Raw genomic sequence first — 11,512 nt, forward strand, 5'->3', positions numbered from 1 at the left:
TTAATTAAATGTTCAAACAACTTGGGCCTTGTGGAGCAAATTATGACTTATTATAAAGAATCTGCATCACTCCGCAAACTAGTTTCTAGTAAAGTTTGTGCACCTGGAATTAAATAATAACTGCTTATAGCACTGCCATATTTTACTTTAAAGACTGTTTATCTGAATTAATGTTGTCTTAAGTCCCCTCTTTGAAATTTCTAGACTTGGCTCCTTTATTCTCGTTATCCTTGATGTTCAAATCTCTTATGGGGTAAAACAACGCTTAAAAATATAATACACAGTCGGCCTATATCTCAGCATTTAGCCTTCACTCTCTGCCTTTTCCTGCATCAGTTAAAACAACTAAAGAGCTAATAAAACAACGGCCAAGTGTCAGGGAGAATAAAACACTGAATTTGTCAAAAGAAAGAAGCCTACTAAGTATGTATGATTGTTAAAAATTATTAAATTATAAAAAAAAAACATAATACAAACAGAGAATTGTATAAAAATAGCAGTTATTGTGTTCATTGTTTTGGGTTCAGTGTACATTTGATCAGTTGCTCTCTATTCAATGAATACAACATTAAATATCCATAAAATGTGTTACTCAATGATAGAAACGGGATCCACTGAGGCAGTGTTGGGCAGAATATAACTAGTAAGAATGATTACTTTCCCCAGTAACTAATACTATAACTAATTACTAATACATATCTGAAAATAATATTACACAATCCAATCACAATCTAAGATTAATATTTGTAATTGTGGAGGAAAATAGTTTGGAAGATGGAAACGCTTATATTCAGAGCCTGGAAATATTCCAATTACTTTAACAAACAAAACTGTATTTCAATCCTAGTAAGTCTGAATTTTGGGGGGAGAAAGGGCACAAACGCACATTTTGTGGGCAGTAGCACAATAGGAGCTAGTAGTGTAATTAATTACTGTTGGCAGGGAGTAAGAAGTGTAATAATATAACTTTTGAAAAGATTTATTTTGAGTAACTTAGCCCCCAAACACTGTTCAGAAGACACCTATGCACTGTTTACTGTAGCTACTGTTTATATTATATATGTTATAAGTTAATTTTAGTTTATATTTTATATTCTTAGGGTTAGGGTTTTTAATTTTAATTTAATATATATAATGTATGTTTTGTATTTTGTATGCTACAGGATATTACACCCACGGCGACCAGCGTGTAATCCCCGTACTGTCCAGTAGGTGGCGGTGTTTTCATCCTGTGTACTGCCATTACAGACGGTAATTGCTGCAACCGAAGAAAAAAAAAAAAAAAAAACCAAGAAGAAGAAGTGGTGGCGCAACACAGTATTAGCCAGGAGAGACTGTGTGTGTATGTATGTGTGTTTGTGTGTGTGTGTGTGTTTGGGGGGTGTGTGGGGGGGGTGTTTAGTTCCTGACAGCTGCCCTCATCCACAATAACGCCCCAACTTAGCCTCGGTTACTAACCCAGCCTGGTTTTCTTATGACATCCTTCAAACCCGCCGCAGGATGTTTGAGGTAACGTTGATAACTTCGCTTGTTATTCGGGGTTGTTGTTGTTGTTGTTGTTGTTGTTCGAGCAGGCGGTCGTTTGCTGGAGGGTTTTTTTTTATTCTTATTAGCTTCACTGTTATAGTTAACTAAGGTTGGCTCACAGATGTAGTTTGTTAACCTGGTGTGCGAGGTAAATACGTTGTTAGGTGTCGGTCGACTGAGGGTGACATTGCTCTTCATGTGAACCCCGTTTCTCCCTCCTCAATAGTGTTATATATAGATAATAGCTTGGGAGCTAGCTCGTTAGCTGGTGACCTTATTTATTTATTTTATTTGTTGAACTCACTAACGATGCATTCAGTAACTTATAACACAGGAACTTATCCAGGGAAATTATTTATTGACTGCTTCTGACTCTCGGGGAGTAGGAGGGCCTCCTTTGTGTTAGAAGAGACACATAGTTAGCTCATGGTGTCTGTTTATTTAAACCTACCGGGAAATTAGTGCTTTCGTGCATTTCAGATTGGTGTCAAAATCTCAGTCGCTTGTGCAGTTTATTAAAGGGCTGACAGTGTGTCTGACAATATATTTGTAAGATGTAAGCAAATGTAAAAAAAAATAGCTAGAGGATACTCAAGAGTAAGAAAATCAATGTAAGCATTTAATAATACACATTAAATAGAACATGAATGATTGGTAACAAAAAGCTGAACTAAACTTTTAACTCTTAATATGTTTGTTGTTATTTAATAATAATAAAAAAATGTATCAAGATAAACAACAGTGAAACTTTGATGACTCTGTTTTCATGGAGGAAGAAAACTTTGTGATTGTGGGTTATGAAAAAAAGGTGTTATTAAATAGGACTGTGACTAGTGATTCATTATCAATGAATCTGCCAATTATTTGCTTCATTGATTTATCGTTTAGTCTTTGAAAATGTCAGGCAATAGTGAAAATTCAACAATTTCTTGTAATAACAACATATCATGTTGGAATGAAAGGAGATAATGTTGATTTTGTGAAATGACAAGATAAAGTGATATGTTGTTATGACAAGAAACGTTTCTTTGTAAAAGTTGAACAATTTGGCATCTAGTAATAACAAGAAATATATATATATATATATATATATATAATATTTTTATGGCCATGGTGGTGGCAGTAAATGCTGCTGTAGATGACTCATATATGAGCTCATATTTTGAATTTAACGCCCCACGAAGGTCTATGATCGAACGTTAGTTTTGATAATAAACACAGTGGTGACAGTGAGCGTGAGTTAACTACTTTCTTCTGCATTATTTCAGCCTCCTACGCACCTGTCGACCAGGTGTGTATCAGACAATATCATTTAACTTGAGACCACAGGAATGCCGTTAATTATGAACACAGCCAAGTTGTAACAATGGGACATTTATCTTAATCTGCTGTCACGAATGTGGTATTACATGTTGTTACCTGTTTTCAAGCTGTCAACGTACTAACATATAAAGGCTATAATTCTTTACATTTACAGAATTTAGAAAGTGTGTTTTCAGAATTGTTTCTACAAATGAAACGTGTATTATTATGTGTGCAGCTATCCTGAACTTGTGGTGGCCACACATCTTGAAGGTTTCCAATATGTGTTACTGTATGGTTTACAGGCTACTGAGGATGAATGTCTCTGTCTTTATTTCTTAATAGGATCCTGAACTCCAAGATCCATTGTCACTGAGTCTAAATGAAAACTATGATGACCAAAATTCGCCACATCATGATTCAAAAAAATCACCAGGAAGCCCTGACTATAATTGTGAGACTCCAGACATTCAAGTTATCATCAAAGAGGAAGAGGAAGGCTGGACTGTGAGTGAAAACCGTGAGTGGAAAATCTTAAATATCAGCAAAGCCCTTACTAAATGAATTAGACACAGTTACTTGATTGTGACTTTTAACGTTTTTGTTTTGCCTTGTAATGTTAAACACAGAGGAGAGCTTCAGCTCAGAGGGAGAAAAAGAAGATACTTCCGCACACACTTGTCATCCCCACCTCAAAGCATACGGGAACGAGAGCTCCATTTCATGCGGAGTAAAGAGACATGAGAGAGTATTTTTGGTGGACAAATGCTCGGAGGAGTCTGGTGGCACCACTTTATCTGGGCAGAGCTCCTCTGTCAGAGAGGGGCAGCAGAGACACACGCTCATGGACGAGAAGCCTAAGATTTCCTGCATACGTGGAAAAGTGCCGGGAAATGTGACTGTGCATCAGTGCAATAACACAGTATGTGAAATGACCCCTAGTCACAAAAGGAACATGAAGTCCCATCAGGGAACAGACGCAGCGGATGAGTGTTATGCTCAAGACCAGAGCCTTGACGTAAAACAAAGCACATCTTTGCCAACAGAAGCAGAACTACGCGAGACCAAAAGATCAGCACCTTGCCAAACAGTATGTAATACTTTTTGTGGAAATTTGTCATATAATATTTATTGTTATGAAACATTTGTAATTGGTACAGAAAAATCTCTTCTTTCTTTCTATCTTTCTTTTTTCTTGTTATTCTAGTCATCTAGTAGCGGTTTCATGTGGTCAAACAACACGGTGGTTCCTCTAATACCACTGTTGCATTTGTTGAATGTGTGTTTTTGTTAGCTGGTTCCTGACCTGAAACTCCGTTCAAAATGTATCCACCAACGGAGCAGAACAGGAAGCCTTACATGGCAATATTAGGGCGTAGATTATGTTAATGACCACATGTCATCAATGTGTACCTCCTCATGAACCGGTGACTTTAATCCGGCTGAAAGGAGAAATTCACGCCAAGTTTGTCCAGTTAAGAGTTTGGTGAATCAGACTTGGAACACTTGTACCATCGAGCCTCATGTTAAAGATAACAATACAAAAATGTTCCTGCATGAGGCCCAATAACTCTTTTTCTTAAATAATAAAACCATTTTTAGTTTTAGTTTTGTTTAAACAATGTGTGATTATCAAGGCAGGCAGATAACTTTCAAAACTGTCATTGAGTACACTTTTATGGTTGAGGTTTTTTTTATCACTATGCATCCAACAAAGTGAGAGAAATGTCCGAATCTGATGTCACTATTTCCTATCGGATTCACTTAGTGTGTAAAGACTCCCAAAAGATGCAGAAATTGACTTCCTTTTCACACTGTGTTCTGTATTTAGGATTCTCCTGAATGTAAGCCCCTGATGTCACATGGACTCAAGCTGGCATCGGCAAACTTAGAGGACCAAACGCTCCATGTGACTGTCAGACTGCAGGCAGGGGATGAGGAGGGGGAACAAGAGGAGGAACCAGATGAAGAAATTGGTGGTTTAATCAACTCTGATGGAGAGGTGGTTGAATGGGATGGCAGTAAGTGATTCATAACAACACATTTACTGCAAAGCCACTACTGAAGCACACACATGCAAGGGAACACTCTTGTTTCATCTGAGTTTATTATATTTGGAAAATAATACTTTAAGCAGCAGTTAAAAATATAACACATTTTCTCAGGATTGGCAACAAAAGGTATTTCAATATTTCCAAAACAAGACCTTTTAAGTTTATGAAAAGGTACAGAGCCTTAGTTCTTTTCTTTTCTGTTATCATTTTGTTCCCAGTCACAGTTTTTATAGCCCGCAACATTATTAACATTCACAACATTGACTTTCTGTTTAATCTAGAATGCAGCCATTTATGTTAAGCTTGAATTAATAAGCTACAGTTTTAAAACACTGTGGAAGGTTTTCAATATCAGTTGTCATGTCAGGTATCTCTGAGCTTGAGTCAACTGTCTTGATTTTTACAGGAGACAGTCCTGACCGAGGCTCTGATTGTGCAGAAAGTCCTCAGCCTAGCAAGGTAATTTATCAGTTTTTTTGATACTAAGGCATAGATGAGGACTGTCCTATTCAAGTCTGTTGAAACCTCTGATTGCATACATAGCATATAATAATTTTGCATTCAACAGCACCACATATACAGCCTCTAGAATGACAGTTGAGCTATTACGCGCCCTGACAAACTGGAATTTTACAATGCAGCATTTCCACAAAGCGAAAAGCTAGAAATGACTACAGGAAAATGTCTTGGAAATGTTTTTATCATACAACAGAATTATGATCCACTTGTTAAATGAATTGTCATAGCCCCCTAAAACTTTATTTTTGACTGACGTTTTAGTGCTTTGTGGAGGGATGAAGGAGAGAAATCTTCACACATAACAGCTGTCTAATAATTATATAGCACAGTGTGACTTGTACTGTATGGTATGTTTCACCTTTAAATTCCAATATCAAAATACAGCAGTGAACCAACATTTATTTACTAGAGGAGAGAGTTTTCATTCTTACTGCAGGGTATGTGTAAATATGCAGGATTACTATTTAACAGTTTGCTGCAGTTGCAAGTGCAGCGCCGTACTGCCTCCTACCCCACACTGCTAAGGACAACGACAGTTTACTGCCACTAGTTGGATTACATCCTGTAACTACTAACATAAAAAAAAATATTTATCTCCGCTGTTTGCAGGCTCTAAGGTAAACTTTTGGTATTTTTCAGTGACTAATGGGGAACATTGTTGAAATTGGTCCAGCGAGAGCTGCAGCCAGCAGCTGTGAAACTGGCTGTATTGTAATCATCCAAACCTTCAATTCAAACTTAAACAAAATAAAACTCACCAAAACCGTCTTGGTTTGTCTTTCCGCTGTTCCAACAACCACCAGCTCTACTTCTGTTGATATAATTCTTTAATTAACTGAGTTAGATGTGAACATTTTGGGAGAGGAGCAAGAGGGAGGCTGGGCATCAAAGAGGCAGGAGGAGAGAAAGTGTCTAACAGCCAGAATATTTTTGCATCTAACTCAATACTGGACCAGTTTCAAACAGTGTTGGCCCCACTAGTAACTTCAACACAAAAACATGGGAAATAGGGTTGAAAAATACCAAAGTTACCCTTTAAGGGTGGGTTTGGTGGGTATGTTTCTGATGGTTTTTAATGATTATGATCACAGGGTGTCATCCTGTCCGAGTCTCAGCTGCAAGTCCATAACCAGAGAGACAGCAGTAGTCCGACGCTCATCATGGAAGTTGTTGGGGAAGATGAAGAAAGGGAAGAAGGGGAAGAAAAAGAGAGAGTAGTAAAGATGGCAGCTGTCCCGCCTTTATATCGTGGTAAACACAAGTCAAAAGAAAAATGAAGTGCACAGGTTGTAGATAATGGTTATGTCTCAGTTCTGAGGTTGTATTTCTGCACACATGTTATTACCAGGAAAGAGACACAGAAGAAAGAAAAAGCTTCCAGAAATAAAAGTGGTGTCGTTGGACGTCTCAGACGCAGACAAAGAAGTTCCTGCAAAACCTCCTGGTGAGTGAAGTGATGACGAAGACGAGAATATAACTATAATACACGTTCACAATATTGGTTCAAGTAGTGCGTGTGGAGGATTCAGAAGAGTCATAATAAGAAGTTTAGTGGATTGTTTTATTTTAATCTGGTATTTAACATCAATAATAACTGTTTCTTTCCATATGGTTATATTTTCTGCTGTTTTTCTTTGTCACAAAGTAAAAAGAAGAGGCAGAAGAAAGATTTCAGAAGTTCCACTGTTGTCCAGTGAGGACTTAGAGGCAGAGCCTGGAAGTGAGTGTTCCTCTTGATTTTTATGGCAATTGAATGCATTTTTATACAAATTGTTTTCTTATTACAAGTCTAATTTTTGATCTTACAGTATCAAGGCGCACCCGAAGAAAGAGAAATGTCCCTATCATAGTGGAATCAGAAGAAGTAAACACGAAAACTGTCCGCCGAGCTGTTGGTAAGACAAGCAAAAACCCAAGGTTCACAAGTAGGGTTGGGTATTGTTTGGATTTAGTCCTATTATGCTTATTGATTCTAGTTAATTTCATTTCATTATTATTCTAGCTATAAAAGAAAAACAGGTCTGTTGGGTATATTGCACAGTGTGCAAGAGTGGGGAAAACAAATTGTCACAGACAGTTCATTAATAGGCAACACCTCTTTCCATATTTTTTTTAAAATGGAAAATCACTTGTTCTGTGAAGCCGTATTGTAAATATGAATACCTAAAGATAGTTTTGAATCTTGATACCCAACCCATATTCATATGACAGTGTAACATCAGTTTTATGTTTTAGAGTAAAGCAATAAACATTTTTTTTCTTCTACCAGCAAAGCGACCTTACAGACGAAGGAAAGATACCAAACCATCTGCTGAAGGAGAAGGAGAAAAAACAAGTGCTGGTGAGAGCAGATAAACAGGACCACGAGAGTGTATAACCAGCGTGGTAGTGCATCCCATGGTTAGCTCGGTTTCAACAGTGTGTTAACTGGTAATGTAGGGTTTAATAAAAGTATTGCTGCAATGGTTGCCTGCAGTTAAATAAACCTGGTTCTGTGATTTAGTGTGGTGCATACACTGTTGACAGGATGTGTTTGACTTTTTACAATGTTCTCTAAAGCACTTTTAACACAAAGAACACACATTACAGAATCATCATCATCTTTGATAGTCGTCCCCATGCAGAGCAGCAGCAGTTTCAAGTCCAACCTGTTTCACAAATCAGAAAGAAAAATAGTCGTAGTGGCGGTTTCGATGTAGACATGGTGCATATTGTGGTTGAGAGAGGTCATAGATGTTACCATAAAAAACATTTGACATTTAAAAAAAAAAATGTTTTTCAAATATTAACACAACATCCCTAAATTTTTTATCTTTGTTCATGTAAAACCTCAAAAACAAATAAAACTGCAGCTATGAAAAAGAATCATCTTCAGCTGTAACTGCCTGCAGGTGGTGCTGTGTGTAAACAGCTATCACGTCACATCTACAGGTCTAAACTGCTACTGCGGTTATTTTCCTTTCTTGTATGTGAGAAAGGCATGTGTAAAACTGGTCTGACTATGAACAGACCGATCTGCATCTTCCTCAACATGAAACAGTGACTTTCAGTTTGTGAGTGAGTCACAAACCAGGTATTGATGAGAAAATCAAAACTACACCAGAGCAAGAGCAAAATAGTAAAAGCAACAAACTAATGATGACTATTTTAAAACACAGAATCTGGTCAGTATGTGTCCACAAGCTTATTTTTTAATTTCACCTTCTCTTTCCCCACATAGGGAAGAAGCGTCCGGGCAGAAAAATGGTTCGCATTCCAATAGAAATCCCTCCTGAGCTCCTGAAGAAGCCCAAAGAGAAGATAGAGTACCACTGCTCAGTGTGTGGCAAAGAATTCCCTCATGCCTACAAACTAGAGAGGCACGAGCTGATCCACACAGGAGAGAGACCTTACTGCTGCTCCATCTGTGGGCGGGGTTTCAACCAGAAGGGGAATCTCAAAACGCACTACAAAGTCCACTTAGGTGAGACTGGATTATACTTTATTTTATTTTATTTACATTTACAATTATATCCTAGAATATGTGTTGTCTACATATATGTAATGTAAATATCATAATACAGATTTCTTTTTTTTTTTTTTGCTGGACAAAAACTAAAGATTCAGAAGTCATCTCGAGTTTGGTATTTTGTATGGATGACCTGTATTGTTTTGTATTTGTGAGTGCCTAGATGTATTTCAAACCCACGATTTGAGACAATATGGCTGCCCCATAAAACTCAATGATCATCAGCCTAGGAGCCCCCAGAGTCAAACCTCATGCTGTCAGTCGAATAACTGGCCTTTTTCTTGCTGCATCAATGTACACAGAGCAACACAGGAAATTCAGCAAGGTGGTTTAGAAAAGTCTCTAAATTACATAATTGTAGTGATTATGTAAAGGAAGGCAGAGCAGCGCAACACAGAGCAAACCTTAAATACATAAAATATCCAAAGAATTGACCCCAAACTGGCAACACAGAGTCAACTTGGAAAGACAAAATTGATCCGAGTACAATACTTGACTCAGTGTAAACCGTAAGTGAATTCAAATTGAAGTCCTGCACAATGCTAAAGATGGTTATACTTGAAAATAAACCTATGATTTACTCTCCTTTTGTCTCTGCGAAGGTCGTAAGGGCGCTGTGGATTTTGACGATGAGGTCAATCCAATAGCGTCAGAACTCTCTGAATACTTGAAGTCTCTGCCGGGAGAGTCCAGGATCAGATCATCCCTCCGTTGCCTGGAATGTGGGAAAGAATGTGAGAGTCAGTCAGCTTTACAAGCACACCACATTACTACACACTCAGAAACAGCCGGTGAATCAGATGCAGTCGAGCACAGCACATCACAGCTTTTGTTCTGCCGCCGCTGTGGCATTCAGTTCAGTGAGAAAGAAAAGCTGGAAGAACACATGAAAACCCACGTGAAGGAGAAGCGCTACTCGTGTCCCGACTGTGGCAAGAGGTTCATCAATGAGAGCTACATACAGATTCACCAGCGCATCCATACTGGGGAGAAACCGTTCCTCTGCTCCCAGTGCGGCAGAGGTTTCCACACAGCTTCCTCTCTCAAGCTTCACGAGATGCAGCACTCGGGCGAGAGGCCGTTCGCCTGCTCCATCTGTGGGAAGACGTTTCGGATAAACTCGTACCTGACAGCACATTACCAGACCCACATCAAAGACAGACCTTTCATTTGTAGCGTCTGTGGGAAAGGCTACTCCAGAGCTGAGGAGCTGAAGGTGCACCACAGGCTTCACACTGGAGAGAGACCCTACGAGTGTGGAGAATGCGGGAAGAGCTTCATCTACCGCCAGGGTCTGCGGCAGCATCAGCGCACACATGCTGGAAGACGCATCGGGCCAACCAGACAGCTTGGAAGGCCGAAGCAAGAGGCCAGGCTGGACATCTAACAGTTGATCAGTTGATGCGGTTTTTTTGTTGTTAACTGTGTTTGATGAAGATATTGCAGTAATTTGCGCTTATTTCCTGATCTTCTTCCTTCCATTCCTTCCACCTACAGCAGAGGTAGTAACTATGTCTGAAAATATGCGCTACAGAGTCGGTGTGGATTGCCAAGAATAATGTGGAAGCTTACTGTGTTGTCCTTCTTGTATTCATGTTTTGTACCCATGTTTTCGTTCACTCTTCTCTAGTAGCCCATCTGTACAATTTGAGTGCCTTTGTATCCTGCATGCCAAATACTAATATTTAATGTTAAAAAATTATGCACAATATCCTTGTTATTTTAAAATCCATCATGATGGAATACAGAACTTTTTCTTAAACATGTCTGGGTTTTTTTTTTCTACATGTTGAATGATGTATCCTTACATTGCCCAATCAGTTTTTGTTATAGTCGAACAAACTGCACAAAAACTTCAGTTCTAGATGGATGACTGTGTTACTTCTTCCCAAAGTGAGTATCCATCCAAATCCTGTTCCCCTGTAGCCTTTAAAGTTGGCTGCGAAGAGTTTGTAGATTACTCATTTACAATATTTAAGATTAATATTTAGTTATTTCTTAAACTGATTAACTAAATATAAGAAAGACTACAACAACAGAGTGAAAACAAATCTTTACAAACTGATCTAAAGTAAGTATAAAATACAATAATGTTATTTATTCCATTATTTGCCCCCATCACATCTACATCTATGATCTCTTATTGAGTAAAAAGCTGTTACAGCCTTTAAATAAGTGGTGTTAACCTTGGTCTGTGATCTCCATTCAACTTATTGTGTGACCTCTAAAAACTGTAGCTCACTGTAGTATCGTTATCAGTTATCAGTTTTTCATTAGGTTATTTTATTCTGTTCTTATTTACATTCAGTCTTGTAAAAGAAAAGCGTATTTAGTGTCCATAGTAGTCATATTTTGGTTAAAGTATGAGCTGTTTTGAACAAACTGGGCACACGGAGGGACAGTGGAGGAGTGGATTCTGCTGCAGAAGCTTTACAGCATTTACAGCAATAATTTCAAAGCTGGTTAAATGTTTCAGAATCTTTTTAATAAAGTCTACAGCTAATGTGGAAATAAATTTATAGTTTGATTTGCAGAAAATTCATATAAAAACCACGAGATTGCTTCAATAGTAAAATACCTGAAGGTTTCCCATCTTGTCATT

At 38.1% G+C, this 11,512-nt stretch overlaps 1 protein-coding gene across 1 annotated transcript; it reads left to right on the plus strand.

Moving 5' to 3' along the window:
- Nucleotides 1-1,317: 1,317 nt before the first annotated feature.
- On the plus strand, nt 1,318-10,672 carry LOC127355562 (zinc finger protein 37). The gene is made up of 12 exons (XM_051386594.1): nt 1,318-1,509; nt 3,175-3,349; nt 3,459-3,919; nt 4,661-4,850; nt 5,290-5,342; nt 6,494-6,653; nt 6,751-6,846; nt 7,048-7,122; nt 7,211-7,297; nt 7,672-7,743; nt 8,623-8,865; nt 9,513-10,672. Exons 1-12 carry the CDS (start codon nt 1,501-1,503, stop codon nt 10,295-10,297), a joined length of 2,406 nt encoding a protein of 801 aa, XP_051242554.1. The 5' UTR covers nt 1,318-1,500; the 3' UTR covers nt 10,298-10,672.
- Nucleotides 10,673-11,512: the final 840 nt, after the last annotated feature.

This window comes from Dicentrarchus labrax, unplaced genomic scaffold (genome assembly GCF_905237075.1).
Source record: "Dicentrarchus labrax unplaced genomic scaffold, dlabrax2021, whole genome shotgun sequence".
In the NCBI taxonomy this organism is placed as follows: Eukaryota; Metazoa; Chordata; class Actinopteri; family Moronidae; genus Dicentrarchus; species Dicentrarchus labrax.